The sequence below is a fragment of the Petaurus breviceps genome, unplaced genomic scaffold (assembly GCF_028583685.1).
Source record: "Petaurus breviceps papuanus isolate PSGF00001 unplaced genomic scaffold, PetGlider_PUasm1.0 229, whole genome shotgun sequence".
In the NCBI taxonomy this organism is placed as follows: domain Eukaryota; kingdom Metazoa; phylum Chordata; class Mammalia; order Diprotodontia; family Petauridae; genus Petaurus; species Petaurus breviceps.
This window is the reverse complement of record NW_027185903.1, coordinates 27322999-27344899: the sequence shown is the minus strand read 5'-3', so window position 1 is coordinate 27344899 and position 21901 is coordinate 27322999. Positions and strand designations below refer to the sequence as shown.

At 37.4% G+C, this 21901-nt stretch overlaps 1 protein-coding gene and 1 pseudogene across 15 annotated transcripts in view; both read right to left on the bottom strand.

The window, feature by feature from the left end:
* Nucleotides 1–21901, bottom strand: part of RNF180 (ring finger protein 180) — a 225207-nt gene that overhangs the window by 84819 nt on the left and 118487 nt on the right. Inside the window, exon 6 of one of the 15 annotated variants that reach the window (XM_069096402.1) lies at nucleotides 6423–6839. The exons of the other annotated variants lie outside the window; for them this stretch is intronic. Coding sequence (XP_068952503.1) covers nucleotides 6771–6839 — 69 coding nt within the window. The 3' untranslated portion in view covers nucleotides 6423–6770. Of the gene's footprint in view, nucleotides 1–6422; nucleotides 6840–21901 lie in introns of those variants that run through there. 15 annotated transcript variants of the gene reach the window in all.
* LOC138167276 (ribosome biogenesis protein NSA2 homolog pseudogene) lies at nucleotides 13327–16480 on the bottom strand (annotated as a pseudogene).

Below are 21901 nucleotides of genomic sequence, written 5' to 3'. Positions count from 1 at the left end.
ACTAGTTCTGAAAATGTACTGTGTATAATGCTGAAAATGTGAAATTGATAAGAGATACTGACTGCCATTTTTTCCTAAAGAAGCCTGACTAATGTGAATTAATTGCTACAATGGGGAATCCAAGAGGGCCTAGAGACCATTTTGGTTGGCAAAAACTTTATTTCCTTGCCAAATAGGATCTAGAAGCCAAAGTTGACATTGGTATAGAATGTGAACTCGTTTGCAAATTTTTAAAGAGAATAATAATGGAAGATCATGAGCCATCACATCTCATAAAAGAGTAGTAAAGAGGGAAAGAAAAATAAAGCTTGCAGAATGGCTGGCAAGAGACCTAATTAAACCAAATGATCCTAAGAGCATTTAAGGATGAACCTAGAAAAATAAACTGAAGAAAAATGGAAAAGAAATACCAAGATAACTGTCATAAACCATTCTCTCCACAGTAGAGCTATCACATGTAGTCTATAACATTACAGTCCCTGATATGCTTCACAAAGAAGCAGGAACAGCCTCAAGGAAACAGAGAAGGGAAGAGCAGTGAAATAAACCAAGTTATATGAAGGAGGTCTGCATACTTTTTGCCTCACTTCATATTTATAGTAAGGGAAGGTGGAGATGACACAATTTTGAGGTCACTGAGGCAATGATTTTCATTATGTTTTTAAAAAGGAAAGGTTAGTATTATTGAAAAATATCAAAATTGTTTTTTTTGTTGTTTTTGCTTTTTGGAGGGCAATTGGGGTTAAGTAACTTGCCCAAGGTCACATGGCTAGGTTTTTTTTGTGTGTGTTAAGTGTCTGAGACTGGATCTGAACTCAGGTCCTCCTGACTCTGGGGCTGGCACTCTACTCACTGCGCTACCCAGCCTCCCCGAAAATTGTCAATATCTAACAATCCATATGCCTATTTTTCCATCTTTAGAAAATTTTTGGAAATAAACTACATACAAGTTATTCTTCATAAAGATATGGGAAATGAATAGTCAGTTTTACTAAGAATATTCTGTAGTAGCTCACAATTGAAGGAAAAGTACAGAAAATACAAGACTTCACTTAATGTGAAGTGCTTAATGACTATAGACTATAAAAAAGTACTTGGTTCAGTAGAACAGAATTATCACCTTAAAAGCTCGCCTCTAACAAGGTATTTACATTGTATATGTTAAAATCATTCAAGATTCTGTAAAAGATTCAACAAAAAATAAAACTTGTTTGATGCTTCCCTGACTACCCATATCAAGTGAGTCAGAAAATAGGGAAATGTATGCTGGACAAAGGTGTTTATCATTGTTCAAAAGGATGCCTAAATAAAATTCCAAATGGAAGACAAATTCCCTATAGATGTAACTGTATTGATGGCATTAAGCTCCAGATCATTGTGAAACCTCCTAAATGAGATAAATAATTACACAAAAGAGTTCAGGCTAATAATCCACATGGGAAAACCCAAACATATGAACTATATTTACTATCCAGAAGATAGCATGCAGTTGGATAGAAAGTGCACAGAGGTGGCCATTGGCATACATGCTTTGGAAAGAAGCTGTGTTTGAACAATGTTTGGGAAAGCTTGTATCTGGAAAACTGCTCAGTGCTTTCAGAGACTCTTGAGTTTCCTAGAAATAAAGGCCTATCTTTAAAAATCAATCATCATCTGGTAATGTACTATGATGACAAAAAATGGGACATTTGTTTCTTAAGTATTAAAGTGTCAGATTGCATAAAGAATAACAAGAGCCTGGAGCATATTAAAATGAAGAACTGAGCAGGAAAAGAAATATAAAAATATTAACAAGGAAATTATAATTAGAAAATGTAAAGGATCATGTAGTAAGAGTAAAGGGCAATTGATGGACAGTCTATATGCTTCACCAGTACTCATGCAATGTTAAAGATCTAGAAAAAAGCCTCCAGGACACAGAATGGTTCCTTTATGGAAAAATGTGGATGAGAGTGAATGGATTATGCTTTGCTCTGCTGAAGGGAGTACTCACAATGATTATATTACAGATCTATTAACTGAATGCCCACCATTTATCTCTCCATTACCCTTTAAATGACTAATAATCTTAATTTTTAGAAGATTGTGGTATTCTATAAATTCCAACCACAAAAAGCTACCAGAAAGTTATTATGATTAAAAGGGTGGATCTCTTTTCAGGGGAGAATTCTGGGTCATTTACAGAGCTATGTAATTTCCCAAATGCAACTCATTTTCTTAATTAAGTACCTTTAATATTTTGGTTACAAGATTACAATGCAAAAAGTTAAGAAGGAAATGCTTAAACCCATGCTTCCATGCTATGACCAGAAAATGATTCTGACGGATGTGACTTATGGTTCCTGAGGGGTATGCCAGAGGGAGAAAAAAATGCTACCAAGTCAGAAAGGGTGATGCACATCCAAAGATCAGCTTAGATAACTTTGGAGGAATTTGTTATCAGAAAGATGACTACCAATTAATGATTATTTTTGGTCAAAACAGCTCATAAAGACTTAAAATTATATCAGCTGAGGAAATGTTATATTGATAAAATGGAGAATAAAGATAAAATAAAGAGCCAAGTTATGAAATAACTTAAGCACCCACTGTGTAACAGTAACAGTTCCTATCATCAAGGAGCTCATAATTTAATGGAAGAAATAAATGAACCAGGTTCATAATTCGGAAGGATGAAGTTTTGATTGGATCTATTACTTAAAGACACCTCTATTTGCTTCCAACCAGTAGTAACCTAAATATCTAGCTTTATGTCTGTCACTGAAATATTAATTATGTGCTTGTCCCAATATACCCTATCTGCTACCAAGCTTCTGTTGTTGGTGTTGAGTTGTGTCCATTATGTCCAAATCTTCGTGACCCCATTTGGAATTTTTTTTGGCAAAGACACTAGAGTGGTTTTCTATTTCTTTCTCCAGAATATTTTATAGATGAGAAACTGAGGCAAACAGGGTCAAGTGACTTGCCCAAGGTCACATAGCTACTAAGGCTAGCTGAAGCTGGATTTGAACTCAGACAGATGAGTTTTCCTGACTCCAGGCCTGACACTCTAACCACTTGCACCACCTAGCTGCCCCTACCAAGCTGCTAGGGATCAACTAAGACCAATAATGAAGAAGAGGAAATACAAAAGGCTGAACAAAGAAGTGAATGGGAAGTAAGACTGAAGAAAAACAGCTATGTTAACAGTCTCTTTCATTCCCTTCAACCAGTGCTTCTACATATTCAAATGAATAACAGGAAAGACATTATAGAAGGAAAAAGGAAAATCTGATAGCTACTATGTACATCGGGTGGCTCTAAGTTCTCTTTGAAACATGCTAAGAGGTCCCCTGAACTATGGTCTTTGAGTTGCCACATTTTCCTGGAACCAGAGCATGCAGGAGGCCCTGAATGTGTCAGGAAGAAGCACCCTCCACCCAGCCGACATCATTTGTTGTTTACACCTCAAGCTGGATTCCCTGCATGTCCTTGGGAGGTAAGATAGGCACCAGTCAGTCTGTGCAAGGCTGGGAAAAATGCGTGTGCAGCTGGGGTCCTCTGTAGATAAGCAGTTCCCAAGGGAAAAGACTGTGGCTTTTGCCACCACCTTTCTCCTCCTCCTTGGGAGGGGTCACTGTCCCTTTGCCCTTTCATGCCACATGCCTTCCTGTATTCTCCTTCGTTGTGCTGTCATAAATATGCAACCTTCTGTAAGGACTGAACTCTGGGTTCCACAGGCATGTTCATTTCTCTTGTGATAAACCTGGCTTTCACATAAGTCTTGTGATGGGATTTCCTGTTGACAAACACTACGGGGACCAGAGATAATGTGGAAAGAATTAAAATTAATGATGGACATCACCAATGGACTTTCTATATTGACTATATGGAAGGAAGGGTTGTTACTAATCCTGCACTCCAAATTTTGAACCAATTGTGTTGATTTTGCCATCTATGATGCTGCCTTCTAGTTTTTGAATGCCCCTCTGTTAGTCCATAAAAATGATCTACCAGCCCTTATTCAGGGTCTTAGCTAGCTGAGGAGGCTAGAACCCTGTTTACTGGCAAATTCATGCTTTACTAACAAACTTATTGTGCTCAGAGCTTTGTGCCTTAGCTTACTTTAATTTCAATAGCAACAGCACTTAATAAATCATTCTTGACTGTTGTTTAGCAACAGTTTGCATCAATTAAACTTCTCTGAGAACTGGATGAGAGTCAATGTCTTTATTTTTATACATTTCTTATTTTCTGGAGTTGAGAGCTTGTTTGAACAGGTTGGATTAGAATTGCTATAATCATTTTTATCTTTTCTTCAATATGTTTATTCTGGTCATTGTTCTAACAAGTCAATGATACATACAGCTAATTAGATATGATTCCTTTTATATAGTTGTAACTAGTCATATTTCCTGTCTTTCAACATTGTCCATTTCATTTTTATGGTATCAATTGGTGTTAACCATTTCTATTTGCCTTCCAACTTCCTTGAAGAAAGAATGAGCTTCAAGCTTATGAGTAGGCTACAAGTCTCCAGCTTCTTTTATTTCTTGACTGCACTATATTTTAAAATGCAATTTAATTACTCTTCCATATGCCCACTTACACATTAAAATCACTGGCTATCAAGATATATGTTGACTTACTTTGGGGGACTGTTAAGTTTCTTAAAGAATTTCTCTTTCATCAGTTCTAGTACATAATGGTATAATGAGCTGTAGTTATCTGCATGTGTTCTGTTTGTTTATGATCATGAAAGATAAAATGGCCTAATGAAAAGGAGACCTTCTTCCAACCTTCTTCCTTACATCTCCTGCTGCACATATCTCCTGAGGGAAAGCTTCCAGGGGCAACTTCTACTTGAGCAAATTGCCCCCTCCACCATCCTCACTCTATCACTTATTTTCCATCTCTCTGTCTACTGATTTATTCCCTACTACCTACAAACATGCACATGTCTATCCTATCCTGAAAAAATCCTCACTTGATCCTTCCATCCTCACTAATTATTGTCCCATATCTCTTTTGCCCTTTGTAACTAAACTCAGAAAAGGCCTATACAACAGGTGCCTCCACTTTCTCTCTTCTTACTCTCTTCTTAACCCCTTAAACTCTGGCTTCTGACCTTAACATTTCACAAAGATTTCCACCAGCCTCATGCAGGCCCTCATCACTATATTCTTGAGATACTCGAATAGCCTGCTGGAGGGGTCCGCCTGCCTCAAGTCTCTCTCCACTCCAATATACCCTCCATTCAGTCACCAAAGTGAAATTCCTAAAGCACAGGTCTGATCCATCATACCCTTCTACTCAAAAAGCTTCAGTGCCTTCCTATTGCCTTGAGGATCAAATATGAAATCATCTGTTTGGCTTTCAAATACCTTCATAACTAAGCCCTCTTCTACCATTCCAGTCTTCTTATACTTTACTCTCCCAACACATATGCTTCAAAGTGACACTGGCCTCCTGTCCCTTTTTAGCACCCTCTTTCCCTTTTTGCAATATTTCACTACTGTCATAATGGGAATGGAAGAGGGAGGCATAAGATTACATGAGACTGAAGAGTCTCTCTATGAGTCCCTATGGCTCCCCTGATTCTCCCCATCCCCTACCTTCCCCCTTTCATTAGCTAGTGATCAGTATCCTGGTAAAACTTTCCAGAGTTGGGTAGCAGAGTGTAAGTGTTCTGGGATTTAAAGATCTTCCATGCCCTGCTGGACTTGCTGACGTAGCAGGAAGGGGTGGGGCAAAAGGAAGTGGAAGCCAAGTTCCTGTGGTGACTGGCAGCATGGCGGCAGCCACAGCGGCCAGCAGCGGCAGCAGTAGCAGCCGAGGAGGAGGCAGAGGCGCGGACCCCTTTTTTGAGCCAGCCAGAATTTCTGCTAAGGACTCCTGCTGAGGACTGCCAGAGACAGGAACTGGGGTGGGGGGAGCAAGCTGCTGGGAGCACACTTTCTGGAAGATGAGCAGTTGTCGTGAGTGGGGAGAGGAGGACCTTTGCCTGAGGTAGCCTGTTCTGTTTTGAAGGCTTGAGAATGTGGGTGTTTACTATGTTAACTACATGTGCCAATTTCATAACAACAGTGATGGCTTTGACTTTCTGGTTTTGGGACTCACTTTTCTGGTATTTTAATAAATGTTCTAGCTTTATTCCCCATGTAGAGAGCCTGGTATATTTTGTGATTAATAACCACATGAGCATATTTATAATTGCCATAGGCATTGTGAATATTGCATTGTTGATACACAAAGTTCTTCGTCAGCAAATATAGTCTGCTGCCAGGCCTATAGTCAAAGCCCTCCCAGGCTGATAGAACCTGCCAGAGCTTGCCCTGCTCCACTGGCAGACATACAAGATCATAGTGAGTCACAATTGTGATTCTTTGGAGAGTCAGTATTCCATGATTCACAACTACATAGCATCAGTCAATAATACTGATTTAAAATGGATATGTTTTTATTTCAGGGGTTAGTTTGGAGGCCTTGGAAAGTGCTGTATAATTCCCAAAAGTAATCAATTTGGGATCCATTTCTTTGTTAATCTTATGATGTGTCCAAAATATATATGTGCACTGACGAGAAAGCTCTATATGCTGCTCATCCATCTATAGGTAAAATAGCTGCCTGTTGATTGATTAGACACTGAACATTTTTCACCCACTTTTTTTCCTCATTAGGGCTCTTCTAAATGACTATTGATTTCATTTGGGAGGCTCTGAAATATTTTTTTACAGTATGAGACAATCAGGACATTATAATCCATATAGTGGAGCATCTGGAGAACCTTGTCATCTGTGGAAAATCCCTTTCTTCTTTGGATTCTGTTCTGGATATCCTACAAAACAGCTGAAAACACCCTGATATTAAAAAAAAAAAGAAAGAAAAAAGTATTGAACAATGATTACCTCACTGAATTTGGAATATAATTCAACTCTAGTTGTTGAGAAATGTAATGTAGATATGATTGAATTTATTTTGATTTTATTTCCACCTGAAAATATCTGGTAAATTTTCTAATAATGAACCTACTCAATTTTCTTTTTCTTTTTGCCTTTTGGAGGGCAATTGGGGTTAAGTAACTTGGCCAAGGTTTCACGGCTAGTTTTTTTGTTTTTTTTTTTTTGTGTGTGTGTGTGTGGGTGTTAAGTGTCTGAGGCTGGAACTAAACTCGGGTCCTCCTGACTCTGGGGCCAACGCTTTACTCACTGCACCACCTAGCTGCCCCCCTATTCAATTTTCGGCTTTCCTACTCCCAGGTGCCATAATCCATCAACAAGAAGAATTTATTAAGAACATGCCAAACACTATGTTATGTGCCAGGGGACACAAAGCAAAACTCATGCACCTACATCCAATAATAACACTTAAGGCTACCTCAGTGGGGTGAAGTGGCTGCACAGTGACATAGTAAAAATATGGCAGGTGATTTGAACTGTCTGACCTGTCTTATCTTTAGAACTATGGTGGCAGGAAAAGGGCAATGGTTCTACAATATCAGTATGGCTTTAAAAAAAATGATTTTTTAAAATGAATCTGACAGTCATCAAACAAATTACCTGTCCATATATAAAAGATAGAAAAGGCCTGCACATGAAGCCATAAAGCTACCATTTAGAGCTTTTCTTTTTAAGTATAAATCAAAGTTTATATGGTAGTACCAACACTGTCCTTGTCTGTATCCCTTTTTGAACTTCCTTCTGGTCTCCTCTACGTATGTTTTAGTGTTTTACTGATGCTCTTTTCTACCTTCTGGTTTGCAGCATTAATTCGACCCACACATTCCTTTCCGCATAACTTTCCCTCTTCTCTATATGATAGCTCTCTTTTGTGACAAATAGTGTAAAGCAAAACAAGTTGTATTAGTCATGTCTGAAAATGTATGGATCATTTTGTATCTAGAGGCCATCAGCTTTCTGCTAAGAAGTGGGTAGTATGCTTCATCATCAGCCTTTTGGAGTTGTAATGGGTCATTGCAGAAATGAAACAGGAATTAGTTCAACATCTTCCAAAAGAAAACTATTCAAAAAAATTACATCTCTAGTGAACTTTAAAGTATATTGCATAATAGAGAAGAATTTTCATTTATGTATTCACTTTTTTTTAATGTAAAAGGCAAGTTATTAAGGCTTTGGGGTAAAAATAGCCTGTAGTTACTACCTGTGTTTTTGCAGATTGGTAAAATCATGGTTTTAGAATATAAATTTCTGAGAGCAAGGGTTATGTTTTAGTGCATATTATTTTTTGAGCATTTTGTGGATAACAAATACATAATAAGCTGCAGTTATCTCAAAGGCCTAAGTGAGAATAAACTTGCACTTGCAGGTCAATAGGATGCTTATTATAGAAGTCATTTATTCAGTTTTATAAGAAGAAATTCTCTTACCTGAAATAGTTAATGGAGTTTCTAAAAGGGTATAACTTACTCCAAGGGAACAATCTGAGAAAAAAATACTTCTGGAAAAATATGACTCATTCAATTACACTGATAATGATTATGTCTATAAAGCACAATGAAAAGGGAATTTTAGGGAAAAGCCAATAAGGTATAACTTGCATTGTTTAGTTTATAAAGGACTTCAAAACACCAAATAAATGCTAGTTATCACTATTGCTATTTTTTTAAAAAAAAGAATTGTTATTTAAATGCTTATGATAAGCAATGCACTGGAAAATAACACTATCTGATAAAGATGCAAAACTGGTATAAAAAGATTCCTATTGGATTTCTTCTCAAAGGGAATTTATTTTAATTAAATGCCAAAAGTATCTTAACCAAAGGGCAGCTATGTGGAGTAGTGGAGTGCCAGGACTAGAGTCAGAAAGCCCAGAGTTTAAATTGGGCTTCAGATACTCACTAGTAGTATGACCCTGGGCAAGTCACTTAACTCTTGTTTGTCTTAGTTTTCACATCTGTAAAATGAGCTGAAGGAAATGGCAAAATCACTCCAGTATCTTTGCCAAGCAAACCCCAAATGGGGTCAGGAAGAATCAAACTTTACTGAAGTGACAACATATTAACAAAAAACAGGTTCAGCAGGAACAGATAAAGCCTGAGAAGCATGTTATTATAGCAAGGGATAATTAATATATAATTGAAATAAAATGGATTTCAGTTCATTAAACATGGGAAACTGGACTTAACTTGGAAATAGTCTGAGTAATCTATGTCCATTATATGGGAAATCTTGTCAAATTATATTAAATAGATAGAAATAAAGGTTAATATTACTACTGGAAATTAAGAATCACAATGGCATCTAAGAAAATATATGTACAGTGAAGGTTCTTATTTACCTCACCACAATCTATCTTTCCCCAAATTCATTACATTACATTTCCCTTGTGGCTAATGTACTGAACTCCTACAATATGCACATTTCCCACATTTTACACTAATTTATTAGAAATTCTTGGCTCAATATAGTCATTGTCTTGTCATTGCTTCTGTCCTGCAAAGAGCAATTCTAAAATGGTGCTGGGTACCTAGCACCTGATGAAAATGAAACTTTCATGCAGAAAACCCAAAGACAGGCAACCCTACTCAAAGTTACTTTTTTTTTTTTTGGCCTTTTGGAGGGCAATTGGGGTTAAGTAACTTGCCCAAGGTTACACAGCTAGTATTTTTGTGTGGGTGTTAAGTGTCTCAGGCCGGAACTAGGAACTTCGGTCCTCCAACTCCAGGGCCAGTGCTTTACTCACTACGCCACTTAGCCGCCCCTCAAAGATACTCTTCAAATACTTACCTCCTTTAGACAAAACACTGAACGTGAGAGGAGGTCATCAATAACTATGGGATTTAATTGAATGCCTCCTGGACTGGAATTGTATTAAAACAACAACAACAACACAGTTGGAGAAAGCTCTCTAAGCCGCCTGGCATACAGAAAATCACAGCCAACTCTACTTCTACTGCTGGCAATCCACTGTATTGTTTGTGTTGACGTTAAAGTATGTCAAGTCTAATTAATCTATCTTCCTTAATTTTGAATTTCTTTCTACTTTTACCCTGATCCCAAATATTAGAGAAAAGTATTAAAATGTGTTTAATTCATTATTAATGAAATATGCACTGATTCTCGTACACATCTTCAAATATATTAGGAAATAAATCAATAAAATTATTTGGCAAATGAAGTGTATAATCTCTATAGAAGGGTTTAAAAGAATTATATGAGTTTGGAAAAATTCTTTTTCTTAGGTTTGCCTCCATGGATAGTTCTGTAATACTTTTGTATTATTATGTTCTGCTCCAAAATACTAGAAGAATTGTGATGTGAAAAAAAAAATCTCTATTTAAATCATATGTTTATAGCTTTTGATCAAATAATCACATTCTTAAAAAGGAAAAGGATTCTGACAAGAATCATTAGTTTACTGTTATCAAATTAGAAGATCTAAAAAAGAAAAAATCCTAATAGGATGTTCAAAGTATAAGAATAAAATATTCTTATGTTCTAGGGTATGGTCCTTGTCATTAAAAAGGGCCATCCCCTGAAGTGTAAGCAGAATTGGTTCTGGTAGATGACATGTGTAATGCCAAGCAAAGGCAACTTCACAAGGTTCAAAATACCAGCATAGGTGCTCTCCATTTTATTCAGTGAAAAATTAAGAACAGAGAAGATCAAAATATGGCATCATTCAAAATACAGCATTTACTAAGTGTGATTCAATAATCTCCAAGTACTACCTGATTTAATCAAGTACTACCCCACCCCTGGACATTACATTCATTTAATCAATTACAAAGTCTCTCTTCTAAATACTACTCCACCTCTAGGCTGTACATACATTTAGTCCATCACAAAGCCCCTCTTCTCAAATGGAGATTAGTTTCCAATCATAAGTAAAGTACATTCATTTGTTCAATCCCAGAACACAAAAAGGTCAAAAGTTCCCCACCCTTGGATCACAACTGAATCTACCCCAGAGTTACAACAAGCTTAAGCACAGCATTTAATACCCAAATGGAGGTCTTTTCTTCATCTTGACACTAGGCAAGTTCTCAGCAATCTTTGTTCCTGGGGAGACAAAGCTCAGCAAGGCCACAAGATACATTGCCAGTTTCTTCATTAATTCATTCTCTGTCTGCAGAACAATCCTAGGACCCCTGAAAACATTAGCAAAACCCTCTTCCAGGATTTCTGTAAACATACACCAAGAAAATCCTTCTTCAGGGCTTTTGAACCAACAGCAACATTCCAAGTCTTCTGCAACAACAGCACTGTCCTTCACCAGTGGACAGAATTCACTCTCTGTCTGCAGAACAGTCTCTGGAGCTCTGAACCAACAGCAAGGTTCCCAAACTTCTGCAACAACAAGACTGTCCTTCACCAGTGGACAAATCTGGCAAAACAACATCAAAACAGACAAAGTACCAGCATAACAGCCATATCTCCTCAGTCCTTGGCAGCTCTGGGTGGCAGGTCTCAAAAGTCTTGGGCAATTCAAAGAGGCCCTCAGCAATCCTCTCAGTCTCTCTCTGCCTCCAAAGGTGCTGCTTCCAAAAAAAGTTCTTCTGCCTTTCTCTTGTGTCTCTCCAAATTTACATCACCAGCTCCTCCCAGTTCAGCCCTCTCTTTTCACGTCAACAAGTCCATCCCACAAGTGGGATTAACAAGCTCTGGGTTTTAACACAATCAAACCAAAAACTAAGCCGATACAGGGGGATCTTTAAATTACATTAGTATTACAACATGAAAGTTCTGGGGCCTGATTCTAGTCAAATATGGAACAAAGGGCTTGCTAGCTGAGATGATAAAGTGATCTCCTCCTTTTCTGATGTATTGGAGAAGCCTTTGACTCAGTGGACCTTTTAAAAGGAATGACAACTTCAAGTATCTCTTTTGCTTCCATTCCCTCAAAGGGCAAATAGCATATGTTACCTTTAGATTCTGAGGGAAATGAATGCTCTGTGGCCACTCCCATATGGAGCATGGACCTAACTGAGAAAACTTGTCTTCAAGTCCTTGGATTCCTTCTGTGCTTTTTCTTTCCCTTCCTGAGTAGGATACTAAACACTTTTCTTGAGTTTTCTAAGCTTGGAGGAGACCTACTGAGTATTACAGAGGTCACAGAGAGTTATAGCTGACTACTGGCCCCGGGGGGAAGTCAAACACTGGATTACCAACATGATGTTCTGTCCCACAAGCCCGGTCATTTTTCATAACAGACATATGCTGAGTTGCTTAAATATGCAGGGCCAGCATAAAATGATTAAGGAAACTGCTTTACGCTATTATAAAATTTAGATAGCCTCTCAGGTGAGTGAATAGTAATTATAAGTTACATAATTCTACTTTAAGGTTTTTTTTTTCTTTTCTTTTGTCAAATGTGTGCTTGTGAATATTGCGTGTTTATCATTTTATCTGAATGAGGGAGAAAATACCTGCACCAGTCAGTCAGTCAAACAAGCAATTGAGTCACTTACTATGTGCCAGACACTCTGCTAAGCACTGATGATAGAAATACAAGTAAAAAGAAAGACAGTTCCTATTCTAAAGGAGTTTATTTTCTAATGGAGGAAGACAACACATGAAAGAGAAGGTAAAAAGTGAGAGGGAGGAAGAACTCACCAATGGAAGTTCTTCTGATTCACAGTCTACATGGACTATCCTCTTACTTCCCCCTTTGGGAAACTTTAGACATGAACCTAAACCTAATCTTTAAATAATCTGTCCATAGGGCACTATGGTGCAGGTTTAATGAGCTTATGAGTGTGAGAAAAGGAAGTCCAGACCTCTTCTCACAGTTGTCCAGGGTACTCCCAGGGCTGAACCTGATCTAAATTGCATGTCTGGGTCTAGAGCACAGGGCTCTCCTAGTGGAGAAAGGAGTAGACCCAGAACTCCACCCCTTGAGAGCCAAGCAGTGGTTTCTCAATGTTATATAAGCACCAATGAATGGAGCACTATGACATCTGATATATGTGGGGAAAAGTACACATGAAAGCACATACAGCCAAGGTTATCACGGGAAGAGACCTGGATATGCTACCTATTTGAAATAGGAACTAATTTCTAAGTTAACCAAATACCAAAAAACTGAAACTAATAAACTTAATTTATCCACTGCTGATATTATTGCATGAAACCAGCTAAATATTATTCTTTTAAAACCAATGAACATGGTTACTTCAGTGGAACTGTGATGGCATCAATATGGAATGTTCTACAATAAATCCACCATAGAGGATCTAATCATATGCTGGAGGCTTTCTTCTAGATTTTTTCCCCTTAGTTCCTGAGTACCAAACCAACATTTGAGTTGTTCAGTTTTTGCTCAATATTGTTTAATCATGTTACAGGTATAGCCCACTTCTGGTCACATATTTCTTAAATGACATCCTTTTTTTTTTTTTTTGAGACAAATAATTTACTACTTCTTGATCTCGAAAGAGGATTTCAATGTATTCAGCAGGCAGAGTAGCTACAAGCTTTTTTTTTTTATTGCCACTTCAAAAATGGGAAAAAGTCTCATAAAAGAGTAGAAAAGTGTCTCATCTCTTTTCCAAGTTAATCTCAAATCAAAACAACCAATGTGTAGAACTGGGTCTTTGGTTCTGTTTTGACTGTTGAACATAGAAACTTTTGTCATTTTCTTGATATATTGTAGAGTCTTTAATAATTATCAAAGATGTAGAACTTCAGTCAATCAAACAAGTAAGACAGCATTTATGCATCCATCATTTTCTGGATTGTTGGTAACCTGCATATTTTCCCCAGATAACTTTGCCTCCTTGTGTCACAAGGCCCAACTCACTCACATTCACTTCAATGACAGCCCCTTTGGTAATAACACCCAAAGTTGTATATAGCAGAGAGGAGGGATTTTTCTTCACACCAAGTATGGGTAGGCAAAAAGTGGCTTTAAGTTCAGGATGAGTTACATGAACCTTCTTAAAACGTAAACCCATTGGCCTAATAAATCTTTCATATTTTGGTGGTTTTCAAGTAAAGCCATTCCCAACAAAACAGACTTTAGTAACCATTCTTTTCCAAGCCTTCTTCTTTCTCTTTCCTGTATGAATAACCTTTAACACTTCTCCCTGGGCACGAACTTTAGGCAAGGGCACTTCCCATTTACCAGCTTTCTCTTTTCGTTTCTGTTTAATCATATTGGAAAGGACTTTGGCTTGGGACTGTCCCTCTCTGTCCAGCAGATATGCAGGCACTGCTCCTTGGGGAGTTTTTTCATCATTTTTCTGCTTGGTATTTCTCTTTTCATGCATCTTGATAGTCTTTTTCATCTGAATCTTCTCAGCATGATGCTGTTTATGGTAGAGTTTGGCCTTTAGACCAATCATTTTCTTTGCTTTCTTTGAATGTTTATGAGCCTCTCGGCTTTCCTTCTTTCTCTTTTTCTCATGGTAATCCAAGTGGTAGCCATACCGTTTTTCATTGTAACTCTATGTATTCGTTCTGCAGCATTTTGACGGCTGGGGGCCCATCGAAGAGCCGCCGAAAACGCTTCCAAATCTCAGACCCTCTGCCGTGAGCCACTGACTCCCCACAAGCTGGAAAGAAATGCTAAATGACATCCTTTATGCCACTTTTTGTCAATAGGTCATTTCTGGTAACATGTTGCAACCCATTTCAGGTCAACAGTCATTTTTCTTCTTTGGAAATTATGGTAATACAAAATTTGCAAACAAAACCATAACAAAGATATCTCCCATTTCTAAAGTGCTTTAAGGTTCCAAAGTACCTTCCATACAACAATTCTGTGAGGTATGTAGTCTTTACTTAGATATTTCTATAGCTCTATGATCTCACTAATGTGGGTACGGAATTCCTAGAATGATGCAGCCTGCAACCTGCCTATTCATTGTGATTACTGTTCATGCCTCCTCCTAAATTCACCTTGAATATTTCCACTCAATCAATGCTGGGGGCTTTCCTCTATTGACTTTGTGCAGAGAGCAATGGAGCACACAGTTAACATCAGTTAACTTTTCCTCTCAACCTCATTAGTCCATCTTTTTTTCTAGTCAGACATTTTGGTGATGACATCTTTTACACAGTTTATTAGACACAATTCCTTGTTTATAATGTGCTACAGCCTACTTATTCCAACCATGTACCTCCAGTGCCCTTTGGGCAATCCTCATCTTTTGAAAATGTGATATTCTAGAACTCACAGTGCATAATGTGGTGTTAAAAGATGGGAATCTGTTTGAGGAAGACAATAAGGGTTATCAAGAAAATTGTACAATTTCCCAAAGACAATCTGTTCTCTTCTAGCTCAATTCTGAGTCTACTTAATTGGTCATCTACATGGCTTCTCTATGATGTAATTGCTGAAAGACAAGTCCTATGAAATGTCCTGTACATTATGCTCTGGATAACAACCGATTTCCATTTATTTGGTTTGTCCTGTATGGACAGTCAGATCTAATTCATTTGAGTGATTATAGATTTCAGAACATACGATGGACTTTACCATCTATAGAGAATCTCTCTTCCATTTATACTTCATATTGGATACACATATTTTAAGATGCTTATAGGACATCCAGGTAGAGAGATGTGGCAATCAGGTACTAATGACAAACCAGAATTCAGGAAAGATAAAGACTGAATACAGTTTTGGAGTCATCTTTATAGGGATGAGTGAATTTATGCAAGTTAATGAAATAACAGAGAGTAGAGAGAAAAGAGGAGGAGAGAATTTAACAGAAACCTGAGACAGAGTTTTGAAGAATGTCAATTATCATTATCAGGAGAATAATAACAGCACCAATAATAATTGCTAGCTTTATATAGCACTTTAAGGTTTGCAAAGGACTTTACATAAGCTATCTCAGTTGATCCTCACAACTGGTTTGTGACAGAATCATGACAATAAACCAGATCTTCTGTATTGAAAGCTTTTCCTATACTATGCTTTCTAATTTTGTCCTTAGATGTAAGGGTGTGTGTGTGTGTGTAACACAATGAAGAACATATTTAAGGAACAGGTTGATCAGCCAAGGACACTTCTGCTATATTGCTGATTTGGTGATACTCTTAGGAGCATCACTCCTAAGGATCCAAACTTAACTTAATCTTTAAGTCATACTGTAAGTACAAATTCCTCCAGATTTAAACTTTTCTTATTGCTCCTATTCAAAAGCACAACACAAAAAGCCAGACAGCTTTTCTAACCCCCCCAAGGAATAAAATCTCAATGTCTTTGTGCTCTGTCCTTCATGATTGGAATTCACTCCCTCCTCACCTCTGCTACTTAGAATCAGCTACATGAAACCTCTTTTTATTTTCTAAGCTGGTGGTGCCCTCCTCTCAAAAATTACTTTGTATATATTTTGTACAGAACTGCATATGCACATGTTGCCTCCTGACCCCCTAAATTATAAACTTCTTGAGGCAGAGGAGTGTTTCATTTTTGTCTTTGAATCCCCAGTGTTTATCACAAAGCCCAGCAAAGCCTGACACACAGTAGATGCTTTAAAAAGGTTAATTAAACAGCTTAGCTTTACATCTATTAGTTTTGTCAGTGTTTTCACAGAGTCCTATTTTAGTCTTATTAATAGGGTATTCATTTTGTTTTCCACTTTGTTTCTCTTCTAACTTTTTCAGTTTTCTTCATTGGGGATTATTTTAATTTTACATATTACTTGGTTTTATAAATTCTTAAATTGAAAACACTACATCAACCCATTCTTTTTTTTTTATTTCATTGATGTAAGTTTTAGAGGACTGATTTTTTCTTTGAGAACTGTTTTAGCTGCACCCTAGAAGTTTTATGTCCCTCTCTGTCCAGCAGATATGCAGGCACTGCTCCTTGGGGAGTTGTTTCATCATTTTTCTGCTTGGTATTTCTCTTTTCATGCATCTTGACAGTCTTTTTCATCTGAATCTTCTGAGCATGATGCTGTTTATGGTAGAGTTTGGCCTTCAGACCAATCATTTTCTTTGCTTTCTTTGAATGGCCATGAGCCTCTCGGCTTTCCTTCTTTCTCTTTTTTCAATTCTTGTCATTATCATTCTCTTTCACAGTTTGCCTACCTATTCACTATTAAAACTGTCGTTAGTAAGTCTTTATTTGGGAGTATATCTTTTCCTTGTATTCCTTGTACTTACTGCTATTTATTATCGATCTGTAAAAGATCTCAATCCATCAATAAACATATTAAACGTCTACTACGTGCTATGTGCTGTGCTGAGCACATAGGGTATAAAAAGAAGCAGACAGCCCCTGCCCTCAAGGAGTTTACAGTCTAATGGAGGAGACAACATTCAAACAAATACATACAAAGAAAGTTATATACAGGATAAATAGGAGACAACTAACCAAGGGAAAGCACTTGAATTAAGAGGGATTCCGGGAAAAGATGGGATTTTATTTGGGACTTATAGGACACCAGTGAGCTCAGAAGGCAGAATTAAGGAAGGAAAGCTTTCTGGGCATGGAGGACCACCAGAGAAAATGCCTGGAGTCAAGAGATGGCCAGGAGGCCAGTGACTTTTATGTTTGGAATCTTTTTTTTTTACATTAATTTGTAATTTCTCACTTCTGTTTTTGTAATGGTATGTCAAGGTCCTGGGAAACAGATCTATTCTTTAATGTTCCCCATCAGTGTTGACATAAATCTTTCACTTCAAACTAGCAGACTAGAGGGCTACTTAACTCCCTTCCAATTTTGAAATTCTGTGATTCTGCTTTAAGGTTTGCAAAGTCCTTTACCTATATCTTCTCGCTCACTGTCAGTTAAGAACTATAGGTATTATGCTCCCTATTTTATAGAGGAGGAAATGAGAGCTTAAGCAGCTTGTCCAGGGTTATACAGTTTGAAAATGTTGAATGTGGGATGAAAACCAGGATTTCTCCTCTCTCTAAAGGAAGCTAGTTTTCCATGTCCAATCAATACCCCAAGCTGCCTCTCACCTACCTGTAGACAAAACTATCTTAGGTCACCAGTATATACCTCAGTCTATTCAACAAAACATTATCTATGTAAATAAAGGCATATCTTAATTGCTGGACTAGAACATTCCATTTCAAAGGTTCATGGCAAATCTTTCTGTAAGTGAAAGAAAGCCTTGTGCTTATTTAAAGTAAGGTACACAATAAGTACTGCCTTAATCACATTACACTTTCACAAAGTATGATATGTATAATTTATACATCATAAGTTGAGGGGAAAAAAGAGAAAGACCCCACTGCATTAACCATGCCCTCACCACAGTATCCCTACGGCTTCTAGTTTCTTTGGTGTGTAACATACTCATGGCCTTTACCAGGTCAATAAGGCCAAGAAAATTATGAGAAGCATTGACTCAGTTCCTAATCACAAAAATCTCTGTGAAAATATGGACATTTTCATGGGTAATTTATGGATGCAAGTGGTCTCTTAAGAAACCAAGTCTGAGTTCTCTTTTGTTTTCCAGAATTAAAAGACAGAATTATTTAGTATTCAATAGACATTTCTCAAATATCTATTAAAAACAAGATAATATGATGAACACTAGGGAACGCACAAAAATAATAATACACTAACCCTGCACTCAAGGCACTTAAAATTTAGCTAAAGAAATAATACAGGGGGCTAGGTAGCACAGTGAATAGAGCATGGGCCCTGGAGTCAGGAGAACCTGAGTTCAAATCCAGCCTCAGACACTTAACACAAAAACTAGCCTTGTGACCTTGGGCAAGTGGCTTAACCCCAAGCAAAAAAAAAAAAAGAGAGAGAGAGAAATAATACAGATAAAATTATATAATTTACACAGAAAATTCCAAACTATGTCTGTTAAGTTTTTTACATAAATTTTTTTCACTCATTCAATAAACACTTGTCTGATGTCTGCTCTGTGGGATTCATTGTGCTAAGTGTTGGAGGCAGAGGAGAAGTTATGCAGATAAATAGGACTTAGTCACTGCTGTCAAGAAGCTTACATTCTAGGGTGTGAGGGGAAAACACAGGGTGGTGATCAAGGAAGACTTTATGGGAGGGACAGTATTCTAACCTGCACCTGGAAGGACAGACAGTATATCAGTAAGTGGAAATGAGGGTGGGAAAGAGGAAACACAAGTCACAGTGGAAGCAAAAGAAAAGAGTTAGGGAGGTGGGATGCTTTCTGGGGACAGGAGTAAGAAGGCTGGTCTGGGAGATTAGAAATAGGTTTTTGGAGTGCTTTGAACACCACCAAAAGGCAGCACACTGTGTTGGACTTAGAATCAGAATGACCCTAAGTCAGAAATTTGTGTCAGAGACTTACCAGTCTGTAACCCTGGGCAAGTCACTTAATTTTTCTGAACCTCAGTTTCCTTATCTGTAAAATAGGGGTTATAACTATAGTACTACTTCACAGGGTTTCTGAGAGCCCTTGAGTTAAACTGTGAAGGAGGCTAGGGATGCCAGGAAGGGGAGCAGAGGTGGGGAGTACATTTTAAGCATGGGAGAAAGCCTGTGCAAAAGCAGAGAGATGAAAGATAGATGGAGGTGGGGATGGGATGGGTGGGGGAAGGGCAAGCATGCAACTCTGAATAGATTTTAGAGCTCAAGAAAGGGAGAAGTGCATAAAAAGCTGGGAAAGATAGGGTGGATATAGATGGTGAAGAAAATTAAATGCTCAACAGAAGATTTTTTATCTGATCCTAGAGTCATGATCTACCCTCCTCCCAAATACTACTCCCTCAAATTAGTCTTTTTTGGTAAATTTTTTAAATCTACTTTATCTTCTATTTCATGTTGATTCCTCCATAACATAATGTAAGCTTCTTGAAGACAAGAATCATTGTTTTTGTCTTTGTATCCCAGGGTTCTGAAGTTTCTAGACAACAGTAGTCACTTAATAAACGCCTGTTGTTCATATCAAGTAATAAAGATTTTGCAAATCTTAAAGCATTATCATTATGCTCACTGTTGTCACTATTACCGTCTTTATCACCATCACCATTACTATTACCATAAAAAGAAGTCTGAATTTATCTGATGGGCAGTTGTTCCCCACTACCATTATATAGCTGTAGGTTAATGGGATATAAGATCTTCCCTGCCCATTAATAGGCTTCACATGGAGCCAATTAGGCTCTGGGCCACAGGGATCCCCACACCTTTCCAATTAAGTGCTGATTTCCAAGCTTCTCAGCACTAAGCCAATCAAGTCTTTGATTGGAAATTGTATATATATATCTTGAATGGATTGGTGATGAGTATCTTGCTTTCTGGTATCCTAATAGTAATGTCCTAAATAAATACTTTGGTTTTGTCTGGGAGGAGGAGGGTTTATTAAGTTTTTTTTTAACAAATCCTAGGAATATATATGCATATTCATAGCAGCTGCTATGGGTATCACATTGGCATTACAATAGCAAAGAAAGGTAATCAGACACGTTCACCAGGAAGACCAGTCTGACATTGGTGTGTAGGTGAGACTGAGTGAGAAAGGAATGTCAGTAAGTCACTAGGAGATCACTTCAATAGTTCAAGTCAGAGTTAATTATAGACTAAATTAAGGTTGTGGAGGTAGGAATGATAAGAAACTGAATGTGAGAAATATTCTGTAGGTAAAATAATCAGTACTAAATCACTGACTATGGCAGGGGTGGGGAACATTCGGCCTCAAGGCCACATGTGGCCCTGTAGGTCCTCAACTGCAGCCTGTTGAATACAAACTTTACAGAACAAATCCCCTTAATAAAAAGATTTGTTCTGTAAAACTTGGACTCAATCAAAAGGCCACATCCAAAGATCTAGAGGGCCATGCATGGCCTTGAGGCTAGAGGTTCCCTAATCCTGAATGGGATGAATGAAAGAGAAGAGTCAAAAATGACTCTGAAGTTCTAAGCAAAAGAGACAGTTATATTCACTGAGACAGTGACACTGGGTAGAGAAGCAAGACTCATCATAATGTTTTCAACTTGCTAGGACCTCCCAGAGCTTGTGCTTACTGGGAACACTGGGTCATCCTGATGTCAGAGCAAAATTTAGTGGAAGTGGGATCTAAAAAATTTAGAATAATCACATATTTCAGGAGTAATATCATTATTTCATTGCTGGTTTGAAGAGGGGTCACCCAAAAGTATATATATTGAACCTATCCAACTACAATCTCAAACAAGAACCCTTTAAGATTTTTTATTTAAATGCAAATTTATTTCTATAGAACAATTTATTTCCAAGTAAGTATTTTCAGATGAAAACTACTCTTGGTTTTGATGATAGCTACTTATTTATACCCAAGCAGACACATCATAAAATATTCATTTTCAATATCATATTTTAAAAACAAAGATAATAGTCTATAGTAGAGGGAATCATGTTTCATAAGATCGATTTTTAAATTTTTTGCCTGTCAAATGAAGCTAAATTAATAATTTAGCTTGCTCTAAAATGCCACAATCAATACAACAGCTTTTAACTCAACTGAAGAAAAATACCACAGAGGATATAATAATACATCTCAAAATTGACTCCATTCTTGTTTTGCTTCAGAGAAATTAAACTAGCAAGTTTTTATATAGGAAAGGGAGTAGTTGCAAGCATATAATAAGCAAAAAAAAAATGATTTCAATGATTACTTTAGCAAAGGCCCTTGAAGGAGTAAGCTGTGGAATGAGTGAGACACATAACAGTCATGAAGTATGTATCTTGTACCCACAGTGATGTGATAAACATTAAAATTCAATCCATCATTGTAATCTTCCCTTCAAGTAAAATTAATGTAAGCTAGAAGTGGAGACAACAGATGTGGTCAGGCAAAACAACAGCAAATGATGCTTTGGTTTACTTTCTTTTGTGTGCTTCCAACTACATTTTCAACTTTCTGTCCTGACTGTAAACTTTGGGTTGTGAGTGTGGAGGTATCATTTGAAAACATACACACACACACACACACATCCAATCAACAACAAAAAACAATGCAGAATGGTAATGGTTTTTTTTTTCTCCAAACATCTTAACCTTCCAAATCTGCATACC